This window comes from Ranitomeya variabilis, chromosome 5 (assembly GCF_051348905.1).
Source record: "Ranitomeya variabilis isolate aRanVar5 chromosome 5, aRanVar5.hap1, whole genome shotgun sequence".
In the NCBI taxonomy this organism is placed as follows: Eukaryota; Metazoa; Chordata; class Amphibia; order Anura; family Dendrobatidae; genus Ranitomeya; species Ranitomeya variabilis.
In genome coordinates, this window is record NC_135236.1 from 587,797,836 (window position 1) to 587,820,261 (window position 22,426).

The 22,426-nt window shown below is 44.3% G+C and overlaps 1 protein-coding gene across 3 annotated transcripts in view; it reads right to left on the reverse strand.

Moving 5' to 3' along the window:
• Window positions 1-22,426, reverse strand: part of LOC143776542 (heterogeneous nuclear ribonucleoprotein H2-like) — a 48,143-nt gene that overhangs the window by 7,315 nt on the left and 18,402 nt on the right. For 2 of the 3 annotated variants that reach the window (XM_077266006.1, XM_077266007.1), the window contains exons 10-11: window positions 12,658-12,741; window positions 12,325-12,423 (exon numbers count right to left, since the gene is read on the reverse strand). In XM_077266006.1, the coding sequence (XP_077122121.1) occupies window positions 12,325-12,423; window positions 12,658-12,741 (183 nt within the window). The remainder of the gene's footprint in view (window positions 1-12,324; window positions 12,424-12,657; window positions 12,742-22,426) is intronic. The other variant, XM_077266009.1, reaches the window with a different exon arrangement.

A 22,426-nucleotide genomic window follows, 5' to 3' on the forward strand; every position in this document is an offset into this window, starting at 1 on the left:
TTATGAGTTCATATACACCAAACATGTCTATGTTCTTTTTTATCCAAGTAATTAAAAAAAAAATTCAAAACTTAAAAAAAAAAAATTGTGCAATTTTCCGATACCCGTAGTGTGTCTATTTTTCAGGCTCTCGGGTCGGTTGAGGGTTTATTTTTTGCGCGCCGAGCTGACGTTTTTTGTTTTTTTAATTATACCATTTCGGTGCAGATAAGTTGTTTTGATCGCCCATTTTAATGCAATGTCACGGCGACCAAAGAAAAATGTAATTCTGGCGTTTTGAAATTTCTCGCTACGCCATTTAGGTTAATTTTTTTTTTTTTAATGATCGGGCGTTTTCGGAACACGGCGATACCAAATATGTGTAGGCTTCTTGATTTAATTTTTATTGTTTTATTTTGAATGGGGCGAAAAGGGGGTGATTTGAACTTTTTTTTTTTTTTTTACTTTTGCCATGCTCTAATAGCCTTCATGGGAGGCTAGAAGCTGGCAAAGCCTGATTGGCTCTGTTACATTAGGAGCGATGCTTGGATTGCCCCATTGTAGCTGAATTAAGCATTGCTGTGAGTGCCGACCACAGGGTGGCGCTCACAGCAATCTGGCATCAACAACCATAGAGGTCTTCAAGGAGATCTCTGGTTGTCATGCCGACGCACCGCTGACCCCTGATCACGTGACGGGGGTCAGCGGTGCGTGCATTTCTGGCCCGATGCACTTGTTAAATGCCGCTATCAGAGTTTGACAGCGGCATTTAACTAGTTAATAGCAGTGGGCAGATGTCAGCTGTTCAAAACAGCCGACATGTCGCAGCTTTGAGGTGCGCTTGTTGAGGAGAGCCATAAGATCAAATACTTAATTAACCTCAACACATAAGGTAATTGAGGGAAACAACCTATAACATGTATTGTTTAACCTTACATAAGTTTTTCCTCAGACAAAGTAAGACACTTAAGATGGCTGCCATCTCCTATACCAGAGCCATGTGCTTAGGTATCCAAGATGAACAATGAAGACACTGAAGATGGCCACCATTTCCTGTTTCAGCAGACCATGCGGTCTGGTATCCAAGATGACGCCCACCCAGATGACCTCATGGATCCACCCACAGCGACGCCCACTCTGATGACCTCACGGACCAACCCACCTAGATGACCTCATGGATCCGCCCATGGACTTGCTCATGCCCAACCCACTAACCAATGGAATACATCCGATCACTCCCATTTTAGAACTAACCGAGCCCCCTTACAGGAGATATATAACATTGTGTTTTCACTAATAAAAGCCCTTCTTGGAGCTGAGCCACACTTTGATCAAGGAGAGTTACAGCTGACTGTGTCTGGTGTATTTCTTTAGTGCACATGATCAATATCCATTAGGCCAGGAGTAGGCAACTAGAGAATTGAACATTTATATTAATTGTTCAACCCTAATATTTGGCGCCCAACGTGGGGCCAGCAGAGGAAGAGCCCTGAACCCTGTAAAACCGGCGAGTGGAACGGCTGGATGCACCGAGTACCCCGAACCTGGAGACTGATCAACTCCTTAACAGAACACGGTAAGTCTGCTGATTTTTATAATCTGTAGTCTTTACCTGTGTCCTTCGGGGTATCCTGTGCAGATTGCCTGACCGTGTCCGGTTTTCTTGGTATCTGTAAGACGGCAGAAAGGGTATCTCCGCTGCTGGTCATTTAATTGCAAGAACCGTCACGTTTTAGTTGCCTACTGCCTGTTACATGTTGTGAAGAGGGGAGATGATTGGTAGTAAAGAAGAGAAATATTGTGTAAGGACAGTCAAAGCAGGTTAGTGTTTACAGAGGGCTAGAGGCAAGTGATAAAACAAGAAAAACTGGTTTTTACAGAGGGGTATGACTGGTAGTCATTGTGTTTGGAACAGAACGGGTTTCTAGGAAAGTCAAAGCAAGTGTTTACAGAAAGCAAAGCATGTGGTAGGACGAGAAAAACAGGTTTTGTTTTTAAAGAAGGAAAGAAAGCAAGTGTAGGAAAAAAAAATAAAATAATTTTTGTCTGTGGTATACGGTTGTCGCCTGTGATAAGATTTTCAGTTCTGTACATGAGGACTAGGACCTTGAGTGATTGACTCGGCCTAGGGGGACCCGGTAAATCTTGGAGCGAATTGGCTCAGTTCGGGCATAATAAATTGTGTAGCGGCTCATTGAAACTTGGAGTGATTGACTCAGTTTGAGCCAATTAAATTTATAGTTTTCCTTTTTTTTTTTTTGTCCCGTGACATCGAGTGAGTGACTCTGCACGGGGACCGGTGAGTTAGGGAGCAATTTGACAAAGTAGGGAATAATTGGTTTGTAAAGTACGGAGCACGGAAGTCAGACAGGGACCACGTGACAAGAAGGCATAGGAGCTGAGTACTGCAGACTCAGTTCCCTTTTAGAATCTCAGGTTTGAGTCATCTCCCCCGTCTTATTGTTTGTTTGGTGTTTGTTATCTTGATAGATAGATATATATATACTGTATATCTATAGAAAGATGAAGAAATTAATGCAGTTCTGCCGTATGGGCACTAAGCCAAATTCAGATGGCAAGTTAGACTCATGCAAATTAGTGGAAATTGTGTGGAATGCCAGAAGGGGGGATGGTTACAGCCCCTGGAGTGGAAGCTTGTCTTGAGATAAAAGAAAAGGTATCCTAGAAGATAATGGATTGTTGTCTATTGCTAGGGCAGGAGAAAGTCTCTGAAAGTACATATATATAAAAAAAAAAAAAAAAAAAAAAGGAAAAATTGGAAATTGGGTAGAAGAGAAAAAGGAATAGAAAGAATAGAGTTTTGAGTTGTGTATTACAAAAATATATCTTGTGAGCGGCCACCACCGTAAAATGGTGGCTCAGAGCCATGTGGTAAATGTAATGGTCGCCATTTTGTTAATGGCCAATGTGTTAAATGTAATAGCAGCCAAAATGGTGGCTCAGAGCCATGTGGTAAATGTAATGGTCGCCATTTTGTTAATGGCCAATGTGTTAAATGTAATAGCAGCCAAAATGGTGGCTCAGAGCCATGTGGTAAATGTAATGGTCGCCATTTTGTTAATGGCCAATGTGTTAAATGTAATAGCGGCCATCTTGGTGGTGGTAAATATAATTCTAATGGCAGCCATCTTGGTGGTGGTAAATATAATTCTGACGGCAGCCATCTTGGTGGTGGTAAATATAATTCTAATGGCAGCCATCTTGGTGGTGGTAAATATAATTCTGACGGCAGCCATCCTGGTGGTGGTAAATATAATTCTAATGGCAGCCATCTTGGTGGTGGTAAATATAATTCTAATAGCGGCCATCTTGGTGGTGGTAAATATAATTCTGACGGCGGCCATGTTGTGGATGGCAAAGGTGTTAATTCTGAAGGCAGCCATGTTGTGGATGGCGAATGTGCTGCTCCTGGTGGTGAACATCTCAGATTAAGGCTACACGCCACATCACCAAATCCTTGTTACCCAGTAATGACCACTAACGGCCAATACTATATTCCTTCGGGAAGTGAACAGGCTTTACCCATGTTTCCTATCTCTGTTGTTTCCAATGGGGCACCAACCCTTTCCTCTATCACTCCTGTTGTGAATCCAGCAGTCCTCCCACCTGGATCGTCCCCAGCACCTACCCTTTCTACTGTCACTTCCACTGCCAATTTAGCTGCACACCCACATGAGATGCTCCAAGCAGCGGCCTCTCCTCCCAATGCTTCCACAACAGCACTCTCACGCAGCCTACATAACCCTATGCCCAGTACCTCACAGGCTGTCTCGCAGCCAAGCGCACACCTGTATGGGACGGTGGCGACTGTATCAAGGGGGGGGCTCAATGTGGGAGGGGGATACCAATAGCACAGGAAGCACAAAGGGGAGGGAATGTTGGCAACCTATTTTTGAAAAAGAACTTCCTGAGGGACCCTTGTTAGTGGTGGGAAAGGGTGACATAACAATGGAGACAGACGCTATTGTTAATGCTGCCAATTCTCGGTTAGAGCACAATGGAGGTGTAGCTAGAGCTATAGTGGAAGCAGGAGGGGCGACTATTCAAGCTGACAGTCAAATCATTGTTGAGTCACGTGGTCAGATAGCTGTTGGGGACATAGCGGTGACTAAAGCTGGCAATCTTCCATGTAGAATGATCATACACACTGTGACCCCTACTTATGACCCTATTCATCCAGACGTTAGTGCTCAACAACTTCGTGCAGCAATAACTCGCATTAATGAGGACAGGACTGTTAAAGCTTTTAAGACTGCCTGCGTCACCTGGAGCCCATACCATGATACTGGAGCTGCCCAAATAGAGCCCTTCATTCCAGGACTGTTACCTCCTCCGGCTCCTCATACACAAGGGACTACATCTCTACTCCCGCTTCAGGTGCCACCGCCAACAGTGCCAATGCTCATGTCTGAGGAGCCCACCATCTGTGTCAAGTTTACACCCCGGCACGCTGCTACTCTGTTGAACCAAGTTCTAGATCCAGAAAAACAGCCGATGCCTTTCTACAGGAGCATGACGAGACATGGGACTCTGGTGTTGAGTTCTGCCAAGAACCTAAGACAAGGGCCTCGGATGAGTTGGCTGACCTATCAATTATTATTGTTGCCAAAGGTTTCCAGATGCCTCAAAGCTGATGCAGCCATTGTACGATGACCTCAAGACGTCAGCGTTTCCACTATGTACTAAATCCGTGGAAGCTTTCTACGCTCTTAAACAGGCCATACAGTCTGCACCAGCTCTTGGAATCCCAAATTATCAACTACCTTTTTACTTGTTTATCAGTAAAGTAGCAGGACATGCTTCCGGAGTCCTAGCACAAAAACATGGGGGAAGAACAAGACCAATCGGCTACTACTCTGCCCGCCTGGACTCTGTGTCTCAAGCTTCCCCGACTTGCCTCAGAGATGTTCATGCTGCACATATGCTTCTGGACAAAACTTCTGATATCATCTGAGGACATCCAGTTCTCTTAATGGCTCCACACGACATAATTGCTTTGTTGGAACCTAAACATCTGTTGGTGCAGCATCATATGAGACTCCAATGTTCGCTCTTGGTTCCGGATAATGTCACTCTTGTCCGCTGCAGCATCTTCAAACTGTCCACGCTGCTTCCTCTTTCCAGGGGGGATGTGGATGATACTGATGCTCTCGGAGAAGATGCCTCTACACACTCAGAGGATCATGACTGTCTCGAACAAATGCATGAAGAAGTAGCCTCCCAGAAAAGCGTGTCTGAAGACCCACTCCCACATGCTGACCTGACGTTCTTCACTGATGGTTCCAGATTTGCAGATAAAACAGGAAGATTCCATACGGGGTATGCCGTGGTTACACATGACCAGGTCATCTCAGCTGGATCGCTACCACCGCACATGTCTGCACAAGAAGCGGAACTTAAAGCTTTGACGTTGGCTTGTCAGGAAGCGACTGAGAAGGTGGTCAACATCTACACGGATTCAAGATACGCTTTTGGAGTGGCTCATGACTTCGGCAGTATCTGGGCAGCCAGAGGATACCTAACGTCCAGTGGAACTCCTGTAAAACATGCTGCTATCATACAAGAACTTGTGGTCGCTCTGAATCTACCTTCAGAGGTTGCAGTGATCAAGATCAAAGCTCACGGGAGATTGGATTCTCCAGAAGCAAGGGGGAACTTCTTTGCTGACAAAACAGAAAAAACCTATGCTGTGGATCCATTTAGGAAAGAGAAAGCAGCGATGTACGTGTCACAAGACACTGAAGAAGGGACTAAAGCCTCTCTTATGAGGATTATCCATCTACATCAAGACAAGACATCAGATGATGAAAAGAAGTCATGGCAAGAAGGAGGAACTAAAAAAAGATGAAGATGGAGTCTGGAGGGTGAACACAAAGGTCTACCCCGTAATCTGTACCCTTCAGTGACAGAATGGGCACCCGGTATCACCCACAGAGGCAAGAATCGGATGAATGACCTGATTTGGAAGACCTACATGGCACCTGGGATTTCTACTGTCACCCAAAAATATTGCAAGTCCTGCCTTGTGTGTGCAACATGCAATCCAGCACCGCCTCAGAAACATTTGGCTAAACCACTATCCCTTTCAGAGGAGTTCAGATCGATCGTATTCAAATGCCAAAAGTAGGGAAGTGCGAGTACGTACTGGTAGTGACTGACATGTTCTCAGGATGGCCCGAAGCCTATCCAGTAACCAACATGACTGCCAGAGTGACTGTTAAGAGACTGATGACTGAAGTAGTCTGCAGATATGGGGTCCCAGAGGTAATTGAGAGTGACCAAGTACCTGCGTTCATTGCAGCACTGTCTAAGGAACTATGAACATTAGTGGGAGCGGATTTGGGTTTACATACTCCATATCACCTACACAGCAGTGGGAAAGTAGAAACACTGAATGGCACCTTGAAAAATAAAATACTGAAAGCCAGTTAGGAGGTCAGACTTGGGACAGACATTTTGCACGTTGCCTTATACTCAGTCAGAAACACTACAAGGGGTCCCATTAAACTCACACCATACGAGATTCTTTTTGGGGGGCCTCCAAGATTGGGTCAATATTTTCCACAACAGCTAGCCTTGGGAAGTGATATTCTTGTAAATTATGTAATTGTTGTTACTAAAGAACTGTCAATAACACATGTACGAGTTTTATCATCCATTCCAGGTCCAGATTCCAGTGAAGGTACCCATACTTTCTAACCTGGTGACTACATGCTTGTAAAGAAGTTCATCAGAAAAGACATTCCTGGAGTCGAGATTTAAGGGTCCCTACCAAGTGCTCCTGACTACTCCTACTTCGGTCAGGATTGCTGAGCGCCTCCTGGATCCATCTCTCACATTATAAACTTGTTAGACAGTTAGGGACAGAGTAGGATCTGACCTGCTTGTCAAAGTCCAGCTACAAAGGGAGGTTTTCCACAAGGGAAAACTTGTCTCAAACTGGTGAAAACTCCAATTCCCCCTCCCGGGCAAGACGGTCGGATCTAGGATGTGTACAACAGGGTTAGTCGCACATGTGTATTTTACTCTAAGTAACCATGGAGATGGGAGATTGGAGAGTAATAGATCCAGCAGGTTGGGAAGTCCCGAGGACACTGGTAACACGCTCCGATATACCTCCTCAGTATACCCATAATTGGTCACACATTCTCTGGTGTCTATAGCATCCATATTGTCATGAAGCCTATGATGTCATAATAACACTTAACATCGATGGGTTAGGGAACCACGGTGGGATCAAGATAAAAGAAAAGGTTAATAAAGTATTTAGGGGGGACTGTTGAGGAGAGCCATAAGATCAAATACTTAATTAACCTCAACACATAAGGTAATTGAGGGAAACAACCTATAACATGTATTGTTTAACCTTACATAAGTTTTTCCTCAGACAAAGTAAGACACTTAAGATGGCTGCCATCTCCTATACCAGAGCCATGTGCTTAGGTATCCAAGATGAACAATGAAGACACTGAAGATGGCCACCATTTCCTGTTTCAGCAGACCATGCGGTCTGGTATCCAAGATGACGCCCACCCAGATGACCTCATGGATCCACCCACAGCGACGCCCACTCTGATGACCTCACGGACCAACCCACCTAGATGACCTCATGGATCCGCCCATGGACTTGCTCATGCCCAACCCACTAACCAATGGAATACATCCGATCACTCCCATTTTAGAACTAACCGAGCCCCCTTACAGGAGATATATAACATTGTGTTTTCACTAATAAAAGCCCTTCTTGGAGCTGAGCCACACTTTGATCAAGGAGAGTTACAGCTGACTGTGTCTGGTGTATTTCTTTAGTGCACATGATCAATATCCATTAGGCCAGGAGTAGGCAACTAGAGAATTGAACATTTATATTAATTGTTCAACCCTAATACGCTCACCGCCGGAGCCCACCTCAAACCGCGGGTATTGACGTCGAACGTACTATTCTGTCCGATGTCAGTAAGGCCTCTTTCACACTTGTCTTTTTTCCGTCACAATGAGTAGTTTTGTGAAAAAAACGGATCCAGCAAATGTTTCTGCTGGATCCGTTTTTTTCTCATACACTTGTATTAGTGACGGATTATGACAGATGGTCGTCCGTTTCATCCATTGTGCACTGGTTCCGTTGTAAAATAGCTGTCAGTCGAGTGGAGACAACGCACAGAGGAATGTTTTTTGTGCACGTCGGATAATCACGCAGCGACGGATCCTGCACCGTCTGTCATTGGCTATAATGGAAGCCTATGGACGCAGGATCCTTCGCTGTGTGCCAAAAGCAGGAATCCACCTACGGGTTCTGTCTTTTGAAACCGAGGATGCGCGGAAGAATTTCCAGTCAGGGAAATTCTCTTTTTACTATTGATGCTGCCTATGCAGCATCAATAGTAAAAAGATATAATGTTAAAAAAAAGAGAATATCAAGATTTTTTATTCTTTAATTATTTTTAACATTATATCTTTTTACAATTGATGCTGCATAGGCTTGGAAAACGCTACGGATCCGTAAAAAGAAAAAAAGGCGCTTTTCAACATTTTGACGAATTGTGACTGATTGTAAAAAACGGAAGTGTGAAAGAGGCTTAAGGGGTTAATAAATACCTCTCCACTTAGAAATGTAGTATAGATTTTCTGATTTGCTATGCCTTTCCCCTCATGTGCAGGCATTGCAGGACTTTAGGCATCCATGCTTATGACCATTAGCAACTAGCTGTCACTATATCAGTGTCAGTAAACATGGATACCTAAGGTTCTGCAATGCCTGCACATGAGGAAAGACATTGCGAATCAGATAAACTATACTACATTTCTAATTGGGGGCATTTGTGTAAAATACTACTACACCTACTACATATATCGGGATTGGATTTTCGAGATGGGAATACTTTTCTAAACCTTAAATCAGACTGATGCTGACTAAGCTGCTTTCTTGTTTGCCAGACAAACTATATTTCCAGTTACACCATTAAAAACAGCTGACTTAAAGTGAACTTGAATAGGGAACCTTGTGAAAAAGGTCTGTACAAAAGGTCTTCAAAGCCTGGAAACTTAGGCTGAACCTTGTGACTGGATGGGAGGAGGTTCATATTGAGGCTGCCTCAATGGGAGGCATAAATTGCAGAAGGCGTCGATGAGAAAAACAATACCACAGATCCAGAGTGTCAGCCTTAGAAAGTCTGTGGCCTAGTTTCTCCAAGCAAAGAGTGCAAATCGTGGAAAGAATGCTTCAGGCTTAACATGAAATTGGTGTGTTGGCATGTGCTGAAGAGTGGTTGTTCGTGTGGGAGGACAAGTGAGAAAATGGTTCTCAATACAAAAACGCCAATCTGCTTCTTCTTAGATGATTCAGTGGTTGAAACACATGCACAAAACTAGTATCAGTCAACACCACTTGCTAATGAGGGTAAAGGACAAATTGACAAAAGCCAAACAAAGGCACAGTGGATCCAAAATGGAGAAGCTTCTCTGGTGAGTGGAGAAAAAAAAAAAAAAAAAAAAGAAGGACTACTTTGGTTGTCAAAAATCACTCCTAAAATTTCTGGTGCTAGTATCTTAAGATAGGATTTCTCTTCTAACCAATGAGAAATACAAGGAGATTTGGAGACCTAAAGATTCTAGTGTCTGAATGATGGGTTGATTGTCAACCATCTTGGTCAAAACCACATCAAAGTCAGGAAATCTTTTCCACCTCTTTAGCAAGGCAGTGTCATTAGGGAAACAAGCAAATCGGTGAAAACCCTAGAAATGTCAGTCTGCAAGGGAGTGCAATAAACTGAAAATATGCAGTACATAGGATTATTGAAGCTATGCATTATAGTTCCAGTGCCAAAGAAAAAAAAAATAGACTAGGAGAGTCCAAGTGACATGTTCATACCCATACAAATTTGTTTTGCCTATTCAAGACCAGGATGGGTCTAATAAAGCAGTCCTTCTTGGAAAATAAGAAAGTTGGATTAATATCCTTGAAAACATTCCATGTTATGAACAAAGACGATAACCCCATGTACCTGATGGCTCAGAGGACACGAGGGCGCAAGATAGAAACTTTGCAGGGGCAGAAGGAAGAAACTGTTGGGGGACAGGAAAGTTTAAAGCTTATTGCTGAAAGATACCATCTCTCTAACCAAGGCGTCGTTCACATGAGAAATCCAAATCTCCTTATTGCAGTGTATTCAAAGGACCGTGGAATACAAAAAAAAAAAAAAAAAAAAATGTAAACCCTCCTAGGAGTGCTTCAGATTCCAGGGACACAATAGTATTTTCCCCAGTAGTATACTTTATGAGGTCAACAAGGCACTAGACATTTGCAATGGGAAACCTGTTAAGAAGTCTTTTTGGAAGCGGAGTCGGGGGACCAGGATTTGATCCAGGTGAAGCATTAAACAGTGGCGGAATATGCATTACAGGCCGCAAATAGTGCTGACAAGAGAAGACTTGCAGGGAAACCTTGAAGCATGCGGCCAATGAGAAAAAGAACAAAGCAGACTACTCTAGTGGTTCAGTCTCTCAAAGTGACATTAACAAGAAAGCAAAAATCCACTTCCACTTTTTTCCTTTTTTGACGCTTAACATATGGGCCCAAGTAATTTTAGATTGTGATTGGATTTTTTTTTCTAAACCAACGATAAAGAGGTTTTAAAATGTATTCTTGAATAAGGAAAAACAAGGGTTGGAGAAAAGGGGTCTCATAATTTAAAACTTTTTTTTTCACATGCTTACATGTTCAGTTTGTCAGTTAGGGGCTTGAACCTGCAAACATTCGATAGCTTATACCATATTCTACAACATTGATATGCACAGTGCAGTGCTCAGACAACTTCACAGGGGAACCAAGAGGGCAGCCAGTGTTTTTGTGCAATCGGAGCAGCTGCAGGCAGATGCTGGCTTTGTAATACAGTCGGCATCTTCTGAATATGAAGTGGGCTTAGTTTTCTGAGCCAGCTCCGAGCCATACAGCTCTCCTCAGTGACTGGTGCTGAAAATATATTTGAGATATTAAGGAGTTAAAGGGAATCTTGTCAGCAGGTTTTTGCTACCTCATATGAGAGCAGTGTAATTTAGGTAAAGAAGCTGAATCCAACGATCATCATTTAGTTTACTGGGTGCAGCAGCTTTTAGACTAAGGCTGGCGTCACACTGGCGTATTGCATCCGATGCGAGATCATCGGATGCGATATGCTAATGACACTCGGCTCCTGCTCGCAGCAGAGCAGGAGCCGAGTGTCATGCGTCTGCTCAGATTCTCTCGCACAGGGAGGATCGGAGCACAGCTGCGGAGGAGGCGGAGAAATGAATTTCTCCATCTCCTCCATTGCTGGGGTCCGCTTATAACGCACATCACTCGGATGATATCCGAGTGGTGTGCGCTGTCTCACCTGCACCCATAGGCTTATATGGGTGCGAGTGAGCCGAGAGTTTTCCTCGGTCCGAGACGATCGCAGCATGCTGCGATTGTCTCGGACCAAGGAAAACGGCCGACAAAGTCGGCTGGTGGGAACTGCCCCATAGCTGAACATTGGTCTCGAGTGCAATGCGATTTTTTATTGCATTGCACTCGGCCGTTTAAAACGCCAGTGTGACGCAGGCCTTAGAATGAAGCAGAGCTCAGAAAGCTGCCACCGCCTACACCAGGCTGTGTACAAAGTCCAGAGACAGTGGGGTGCTTATCACAGGTGGGCCATTGGCACACTAGTCAGCAATGGTAATCTCTTAGGGATAAAGCCTTCCCTGTTAGTCAAACTCTATGCTGTGGTTTACAAGTGAAATCCCTGAACTGTTTCAGCTTACAAAGCAAAAACCTGCTGACAGATTTCCTTTAAAGAGACTGTCTGATCATGACTGAACCAAGTCCCACTGCTTGGTGCTTAATGGCAAAGCAAATCATTTAAATACACCTTCTCACCTGCTTGTTTTCCCTCCATTTCCACCACAACCCTTATTTGGTTGACGGCTCTGGCTTTATAGAGCCAGAGAAGGAAAGAGGGAAAACAAGCAATTGGGAAGGTGTATTTTAAATGATTGGCTCCGTGATGAAGCACCAAACACCTGTACTTTATTTGATCAGTTATTCTGTGATAACTGAATCACTTTAAACCAAATAGTGATAGGACAAATAAAATGTTGATACCTTTTAACATATGGCTACATCTGAATCATTTTGAAACATTTTTATTTTATTATGTAGAAAAAGTCTTAAAAACTAGCTGTATGTCTTTGTGCGCATGTCAGATGTGTGGTAAAACAAGTTTGCAAGAGCAAAGATTGCCCTAAAAAAAAAAAAACAAAAAAACAAAAAACACATGCATCACAGCACTGTAACAAGAAGCTTACCATAACCACTTAAGCTGGCTTGACTTCCATATCCTGCACCATAACTGCCACTCAAGGCCTGTGATCCAGGACTGCCATAATTTGTTTGTGCGCCTGCTGCTACAAATTGAAACAAGTAGTTTATTTTTAACAAACTAAGCAAAAAAAATATGTACAAGTTAAATGCCACAAAAAGAAATTAAATAGCTTTTAGGAAGTATAGAAATACAGCAAAAGATGTGCAGTAATCAAGGGAACTTAAATCTTAAAGCCTTGTGATATGTAGCAGTTTGCATGAACAGTTTTAAAAATTAACGTAAACTTTAAAGCACACAAACATGACTTTACACTTACCAAGTCCTCCCATTAACTGGCTACTGTATGCACTGCTAGATCCACCAGCTGTTGAATTAAGAAACAGCTCCACATATCTGTGTTCTGTATAGATAGAGATAGATATATAGATATATATATATATATAAAAAAAAATAAAAATCAATAAATCAAATCTTTCAGAATTTATATAAAACATTTAACCCTAAGGACCCAGTTATTTTCATTTTTGCATTCGCTATTGTATGGTTTTTCCCCTTTTCAAAATCCATAACTATTTTTGAGTTCACATAGCCATACGAGGGCTTGTTTTTTTCTTTTTGCAGGACGACTTGTAGTTTTTGAATGACACCATACACTTTACCATACTATGTACTGAAAATGGGAATCAATTTCCAAGCGGGGTGAAATGGCAGCTGTTCGGCCATCATGAGGTTCTATTAATCGTTCCCATGAGTGTGAGTTTGACGCTGCAAAATTTCTTCACCATTTCTGCACCCATTATATAAAGTTGGATTCTTACATTTTCTTCATTGCACGTTTGTGTACATTTTTGTTTAACATTAGTTTGTCACTGCGTTTTTTGTCTCGATAAGGTGTGTCATGCTTTAAATAAAGCTGCTTCTTTTTAATATTTCCTGCTTTTTGGCTTTGACAGGACTTTGATATACTTTAGGTATGGATTACATGGGTAATTGATGCTTTTCTGCAGTAGAAATATACCAAAACCACATGTGCATTTTTTTAATACAAGTCTATGATGAAAATCTGCACAGAGAACTCTGCATATGAGAGGCGCTGGACCGGACCGGGACGCCCCTGGGTGAGTATAATCTAACTTATTTTTCAGGTTACATCGGGGGCTTATCTACAGCATTACAGAATGCTGTAGATAAGCCCCTGATAAATAATAATTTTTATATAGCGCTAACAAATTCCACAGCGCTTTACAGTTTTGAACACATCATCATCACTGTCCCCAATGGGGCTCACAATCTAAATTCCCTATCAGTGTGTCTTTGGAATGTGGGAGAAACACCAAGGTTACTTACTGGTAGCCGGTTTTTCCGGAACCCATGATGGCACACCTGAGAGAGGGGATCCGCCCAGCCAGGACAGGAAACCCTACTGAAAATAAAAGGGCGGTACCTCTCTGTCGCTTCAGTTGGTTTTCAGAGCATGAGAGGCCCCCCTGGTTAGTACACATGGCAATCCAACACCACATTATATTAACTAAAAAACACCCAAAACTATAGTGCACACCGAAGGGGTGATAAAGGGGGGGAATATACGGGTGCCGTCATGGCTTCCGGAACACCTGAGAGACTTTTGTAGAAAGAAAAACCCTTATGGAGGGACCACCGCTTGGAGTACCCTTCTACCAAAGGTTAGGTCAGCAGAGGAGGAAAGGTCTAGCCGGTAGTGTTTGAAAAAAGTTGAGGGTGAGGACCAGGTAGCGGCCTTGCAAATTTGGTCAATCGATACCTCAGCTTTCTCTGCCCAGGAGGTAGCCACAGCTCTGGTGGAGTGAGCCTTGATGCCGTCAGGAACCGGAGTGCCACTTGCAGAATAGGACAGACTAATGGCCTCCCTGATCCATCTAGCAATAGTACTTTTAGCTACCCCACATCCCTTTTTACTACCTTGAAAGGCTACAAATAGGGTTTGATCTTTCTTCCACTGACTAGTCATGGTTATATATTGTAACATGGATCTCCTTACATCTAGCATATGGAACTTTTGTTCCCCCGGATTTTTAGGATTATTACAAAATGATGGTAACGTAATCTGACTCCTATGAAATTTTTGGACTACTTTGGGGAGATACGCTGGATCTGGTCTTAAGATTATCCTGTCATCAAAAACCTGAGTGTAAGGAGGGCATATTGATAGAGCTTGTAAATCACCTACTCTACGGGCCGATATTAGGGCTACTAGTAGGACCGTTTTCAGGGTGAGTAATTTAGGTGATAATTCCTGTAAAGGCTCAAAAAGGATCTTTGGTTAAAGCCTCCAAGACTAGATTTAGATCCCAAGGAGGGATTTTGGGAATAACTGGTCTAGACCTGCCACAGGATTTTATAAATCGTGAAACCCATCTATTAGATGCTAGGTTGCAATTATATAGGGCCCCTAAGGCTGAAACTTGAACCTTAAGGGTGCTAGTTGCTAACCCTAGTTGCAAGCCTGCTTGTAGAAATTCTAGGATGGGACCCACTGGAGCTACATCCCCTAACTGTTCACCTAAGAAATCTAAAAATTTCTTCCAGGTCCTACCGTAGAATCTAGACGTTATAGGCTTTCTACTTTTTAATAGGGTGGAGACTAACCCTGGTGAGAATCCTTGGCGACTTAGTAGCGCCCTCTCAAAAGCCAGGCTGCCAGATGGAAGCCCTTCACCTGAGTGGGTCACTGGTCCCTGGGTTAACAAGTCCGGCACATCTGGCAGAATCCATGGGTCTGTTATCGACATCTGCCTTAGAAGGGAGAACCATGGTCTTCTTGGCCAGAATGGAGCTATGAGTATTATTTTCGCTCGGTCTTCTCTGATTTTCCGGACCACTGTTGGAATCATCACTATCGGGGGAAATGCGCACGCCAGAGAAAATTTCCACGGTATTAGTAGGGCATCTACTGCGAAAGGATGTTCGTTTCGGTTCAGTGAGCAAAATTTTTTCACTTTTTTGTTGCGTGAGGTGGCAAACAAGTCTATCTCTGGTGTACCCCAGGCCTGTATTATTTGTTGGAATATCTCGGGATTCAGGGACCATTCCCCTTGTCTTAGAACTCTGCGACTCAGAAAGTCTGCCTGTGAGTTTTCTACCCCTCTTATGTGTAGAGCTGTTAGGGAAGACAGGTGTTGTTCTGTCCCAATGAAATAGTAAATTTGACACCTCCATGAGGTTCCAAGACCTCGTCCCCCCCCTGGTGATTGATATAGGCCACTACTGCTCGATTGTCTGTCATGACTCGAGCATGGCGGCCCTGGAGCCGGGGAAGAAGATGTTTCAAGGACTTTACTACTGCCAATAGTTCTTTTACATTTGAGCCATAGCTCTTTTCTTGGGGGGACCAAGTTCCTTGAATTGAATGGGATCTTAAGTGAGCTCCCCAACCTATGCTGCTTGCGTCGGTCGTGAGGATGTCCTCGACCGGTTTCTGCCATTGGACTCCCATAGTGAGATGTTCCTCTATGGTCCACCATTTTAAGGAATTTCTTACATCCTGAGGAAGACAAAGACTTCCTTCCAAATGCCCTCTTAACAGTCTTTGGGCTGACAGAACTTCCCACTGCAGTTGTCTCAGGTGGAATTGTGCCCATCCTACCGCCGGAATGCAGGACGTTAACGAGCCTAGTAGGGACATCGCTTTCCTTAGGGTCATCGCTGGTTGATGTATCGCTGCAGTGGTCAAATTGATTATTTTGGTTACTTTGTTCTCCGGGAGGAGGCAGAGTTGACGTTCTGAATCTAGTATCAGACCCAGGAAGGACTGTACCTTTACAGGAACTAACTTCGATTTGGGGACATTTATCAACCAACCGAGCTCTATTAGAGTTGATATCACTACCGTTATCTGATGGGAACAAATCAAAAAACAACTAATACCTAAAATTATTATATTTTAATGAAAAATACGTTAAAAAACTGTAATAGACAAAAACCACAACCCTACAGAAATGTAACAACAATTAATAAGGCTCTAGATCCCCTACTTGAACCGTACCACCAAATGCGACGGCACCCCAACCAGTAGTTTGTGTAACTTATCTGGTTTATCCCATTTACCCTACTCGGTCATAATGCCCGCAGGACTGCTCCTAAGACCAAAAATCCTACCAGGCATGCCGTTTAGTAAATAAGAAAAAAATGGGGATGGTGGTTTCAAAACAAATACTCACAGGTACCTGATTACCCTGTGATATCGGGAATGTACTAGCCTGAATTTGTCAGGGTTATTGAGGGTTAGTCGACGAGACTGGGGGCGCCATTTGCGTGTTTATTCAGGGGTGCCAACCTCCGCATGCTAGGCAGGGACAGCCTGTATAGGGATCACTAGGGTTAGATCATTGGCACCTTGATTTGTATATTATATCCTGAGGTACAACTACTGGGGGTGTCCTGATATTTGACAAATTCAGGCTAGTACATTCCCGATATCACAGGGTAATCAGGTACCTGTGAGTATTTGTTTTGAAACCACCATCCCCATTTTTTTCTTATTTACTAAACGGCATGCCTGGTAGGATTTTTGGTCTTAGGAGCAGTCCTGCGGGCATTATGACCGAGTAGGGTAAATGGGATAAACCAGGTAAGTTACACAAACTACTGGTTGGGGTGCCGTCGCATTTGGTGGTACGGTTCAAGTAGGGGATCTAGAGCCTTATTAATTGTTGTTACATTTCTGTAGGGTTGTGGTTTTTGTCTATTACAGTTTTTTAACGTATTTTTCATTAAAATATAATAATTTTAGGTAATAGTTGTTTTTTGATTTGTTTTGATCACTATACCAACCCATCGATATTTGATAAAAATTACCGTTATCTGATGGGAGCAATCGGCCTCTGTTTTCCCTATCACAAGAAAATCGTCCAAGTATGGGACAATTACAATATTCCGGGAACGGAGATATGACATTACCTCTGCCATCACCTTGGTAAAGACCCTGGGAGCAGTAGATAGGCCGAATGGAAGGGCTGTGTATTGGTAATGTTTCACTTGGTTCTGTATGTAGAGTGCCACTCTCAAGTATCTCCAGTATTTGCGATGTATTGGAATATGGTAATATGCCTCCTTTAAGTCTATTACTGCCATGAAGCAGTGAGGAAACAGAAGTTTTGTGGTTGTGTTGATGGACTCCATCTTGAAGGAGTGATTGTCTATTGAAAGGTTGAGCTTTCTTAGGTTGATTATGGTCCTCCAAGAGCCATCGGGTTTTTGTATTAGAAAGAAGGGGGGAGTAAAACCCCCTTCCCAACTCCTGAACCGGGACTTCTTGCAAGACATTCTTTTGAATCAGTCTGAGGGCTTCCGTTTCTAGAACTAATTGTTCCTGCCAGGCTTTCCTCCGGGGAGTTATTACGAAATTGTGCCTGGGTGGACGGATAAATTTTATTTTTAGGCCTTCTTTTATGATATTTAAAACCCAGATGCTCAGGGAGATGTTTATCCAGGCTGGATAGAAGATAGAGAGCCTTCCTCCAACCTCTGATGTAATGTCATTGGGGGGACTTTTTGGCAGATGTAGAGGGCCCTTTGAACATATAGCCTAATTTCCTTTTATCTTTGAAGTCCCAATTTCTCCTATCTCCTGGAGGTCGGCCTCTGTTAAATCTCCTCCGAAAAAAGGTTTTCGGATTTTTCGGGAAGGCTTTCTTTTTATCTCCTGCCTGTTCCAAAATCTCCTCTAACTTTTTCCCAAAGAGGAGTTGACCGTCACATGGGATGGAACATAGCCTATGTTTGGATGGCAAATCTCCCGGACAACCTTTAAGCCATAGGGCTCTTCTGGCCGCATTGGACAGGCCCGCTGCTCTGGCTGTTAATCTCGCGGAGTCCACAGAGGAATCCGCCAGAAATGCTGCTGCCCCTTGAACTAGGGATATATTTGCAAGAATGTCATTCCTAGGGACTTTATTCCTTAGCTGATCTTCTATCTGCTGTAACCAGACCATAAGAGCGCGAGCTGTACATGTCCCAGCTATAGCCGGTTTCAAGCCTCCTGCCGCTGCTTCCCAGATGTGCCTCAAAAGCACATTTGCTTTTTTGTCCAGTGGATCTTTTAGGACCCCTGAATCTTCTAAAGGAAGGGATGATTTTTTCAGAGATTTGGCTACCGCACCATCAATCTTAGGGATTTTCTCCCAGGATTCGGAGTCTTTTTCTTCAAAAGGATATCTCCTTTTAGATGAAGAAGGTAAGGTACCCATTTTTTCAGGTTTTTTCCATTCTTTTACGATCAATGCTTTAATTTTTGCATTGACCGGAAATGTCCGTTTTCTTTTTTCCTCTAAACCACCAAACATGACATCCTCAAGTGACCTAGGTGTCTTTTCCTCTTTAAGTCCCATTGCAGTCCTGACTGCTTTGACTAACTTTTCTACATCCTCAGTTGGGAAACACGGGCGACCCCCTGTATCACTATCTGAGGAGGAATCTGAGGTCTGGATAGAGGCGGAGGAGGTAGAGGGAGAACGGGATGATTTTTGACTCTCCTGTTTCTGAGAGGCCTCCGAATCCGTAGACACTTTACGGCTCTTCCTCCCTGATTTTTTAAGGGCCAGTTTTAGGGAGTTTTTAATTTCTGCCTGAATTATGGCCTTGAGGCTAGTGGCGAAATTAGGAGTCTCATCTTGTATGGTTTTTTGAATGCAGTCAGAGCAGAGGTCCTCCTGCCACTGAACTGCAAGCGGGGCTTTACAAAGGGCACAATCGCGGTTCTTTGTTTTGCCGCTAGATTTCCTCGGCCCCTAGTGATCAAACAGAAAAAATGGACCCTGTTACCATAAGGGTGACATTCACGAAGATCACTCACCACCGCCGTCAGTCAAGGGTACCGGTTTTGGAGGCTGGACAGATGCACGTGCAGTGTCCCTTCTGGACGCTGAAGAGTCTTGCCGGACAGGATGGCTGCTGCTCCTACCACTTGAGCGACTGATCCTGTGCTGGTGGCTCGGCAAGACATCTGGCGAGAGCTCCCGACGCTGCTGCTGCTGTGATGGCGGCGGCTGCTGCTCTGGTTGTCCCACTTCCATGCTGAAGTTTTTGGACATGAGCGCGTCTTCTGTGGTCAGACACCCATTTATGGGGGACCACTGCACTCCCTGCCTCCTCCGGTGCCCAATAGTGGCCCCTCCCCTCCTCTGCCGCGCCGCTGGAGTCATTTTCCACCGGCCGGCGTTTCTTCATAGGCGCCGCCATCTTGGATCCGGCGCCCGCCCCCGACGTCACGCGGGCACGCCCATTCCCAGAATGCCTTGCGCGTGACGTCAGACGGGCGACCCGGAAGCGGCCAGCGCACCTGGATGTCGGCAGAGGGAGGAGGGCGGCGTGGCAGCCACGGAAGGAGCTGGGTCCGACCGTGCTGCACCAACGCCCGCAGAGACCCCGGGGGACCTGCGGACGGCGCTTCCAGGCTCCCGAACACCGACGCACAGGCGCCGCCTGCTCTTCCACGCCGGGACGGGACCTGGGTGAGTGGAATCACCGCCGTGTTCAGCACGAGGGTCCCTGTCAGGACAGGAAACCCAACTGAAGCGACAGAGAGGTACCGCCCTCTTATTTTCAGTAGGGTTTCCTGTCCTGGCTGGGCGGATCCCCACTCTCAGGTGTGCCGTCATGGGGGGGGGGGGGGGGGTGTGTGTGTGTGTGTAAGGGAAAAACCAGAGGAAACCCACACAAACACAGGGAGAACATACAAACTCCTTGCAGATGTTGTCCCTGGTGGGATTTGAACCCAGGACTCCAGGGCTTCAAAGCTGCAGTGCTAACCACTGAGCCACCCTGATGTCGGTGGCCTTAGCTTATAGGCCCAAAATGGAGTGACAGATTCCCTTTGGCAGCATCTGTCTATCTAAGCCTCCTGATGAGCCATATTGGTGAAACGCGTTGAGACGTTTGTCTATGAATACATCAGAAATGATAAGTACCCCGTTGTTATAACTGGTATATACATGTGTTACAGAATGGGATCACAGTCTTGTATCAGTACTGTGCCCATGTAGCCTGCCTGAAGATTAAGGTGCATGGCCATAATATTTGGGGCCAATGATGTTATACCCTTGTAGGGATTAGTTTATTTGTAGGGCTTGCTTTTAGGGTAAAGGTACCGTCACACTAAGCGACGCTGCAGCGATACAGACAACGATGCCGATCGCTGCAGCGTCGCTGTTTGGTCGCTGGAGAGCTGTCACACAGACCGCTCTTCAGCGACCAACGATGCCGAGGTCCCTGGGTAACCAGGGTAAACATCGGGTTGCTAAGCGCAGGGCCGCGCTTAGTAACCCGATGTTTACCCTGGTTACCAGTGTAAAATGTAAAAAAACATACACTACATACTCACCTTCGCGTCCCCCGGCGTCCGCTTCCTGCACTGACTGAGTGCCGGCCCTAACAGCAGAGCGGTGACGTCACCGCTGTGCTTTCACTTTACGGCCGGCGCTCAGTCATTGCAGGAAGCGGACGGCGGGGGACGCGAAAGTGAGTATGTAGTGTTTGTTTTTTTTACATTTTACACTGGTAACCAGGGTAAACATCGGGTTACTAAGCGCGGCCCTGCGCTTAGTAATCCGATATTTACCCTGGTTACCATTGTAAAACATCGCTGGTATCGTTGCTTTTGCTGTCAAACACAACGATACACGGCGATCTGACGACCAAATAAAGTTCTGAACTTTAATCAACGACCAGCGATATCACAGCAGGATCCTGATCGCTGCTGCGTGTCAAACACAACAATATCGCTATCCAGGACGCTGCAACGTCACGGATCGCTAGCGATATCGTTTAGTGTGACGGTACCTTAAAGCCGACGTTGAGTGGGGGCGCCATATCCGCTGAACAGTAGGGTGCCAACCCCCACAGACAGGTAGGATGCATATCAGCAGGGAGCAGTTATAGTGAGGTACCCAGTGTTTATTATGCACTTTGTGTTATTTTGTTATTCACCCTTTTCACACTGTTTAATGGTTGCTGCCAATGAATTAGCTACTGTTAAGCGGGCGCCTATCTCGTATATATCTGTAGGGTGCCAACCTCCGCTGCAAGGCAGGGTAAATTAGTATCAACAGTGTGAGGGGCAGCTTTAGCCCAGCATGGTTGCTTGCATGTTGATTGTTTTTTCAATGTTTTAAAGTGAGAAATAAAGATTTGGTTTTATCTATGATCTGTTAAGGTACAAGGTTTTTTTTGGTTTTTGACAGATTCCCTTTAATCACATACCGATTCCACCTTTGCCTACATTATATACACACACCTTGCAACTCCTGGGACTGAACAGAGGCTGCACGAGCTAAGCAGCTGAAGGACCTTACACACAAGTCTAGGACCTTTAATCAGTTCCTTCAGCTGCTCAGCTTCTGCAGCCTATGTTCAGGTCCCATGGCTTCCTCTCCTGCTCTGTACCAATTGCATAGATCAGTGCAGAGCAGGACAAAAGGGCAGCCCTCTCTGATGGGGAAAGTTGCCGTGTGTCATTACTTTGTCCATAAAAGTCTGATCAAAATATAAAAATTAACCTGAACAGTAAACCGAGTAACAAAAAGGGGAAAAAAGAAAAATTATATACAAGTTGGGTACAGATGTAGTCAAACCGGCTGAGAATTATCTTACCTGGTTCCTTTCAGCAAACCGTGTCTACTTTAATAACAAAGCCCAAAAAACAATGGCAGAATGAATCCCACCTCCCAATTTGACTGCTTTTTCCTCCCCCCATTTATTAACATGAAATTGTATAACTAATGGTGCCATTCAAAACTACAATTCGTCCAGCAATAAAACAAAGTCCTCATATGGTTATGTAAACAACATACTAAAAAGGGTGGGCAAGAGCAGGTGAGAAAGGGAAAAAAAAAACCACAAAAAATAAATGTTAACTATATACCCACATATACATACATATATTTACATTCATACACCTCCGCATCTCTTATCTATATCCCGGCAGTAGGAAAGAGTTAAATGGGTTTTCGTGGCAAAATAAAAACATTTTTTGCCAGGAGATGGGCTACGTACAAAAAACGAACACACACACACACACACACAAAAAAAAAAAAAAAAAAGACTCACTCAAT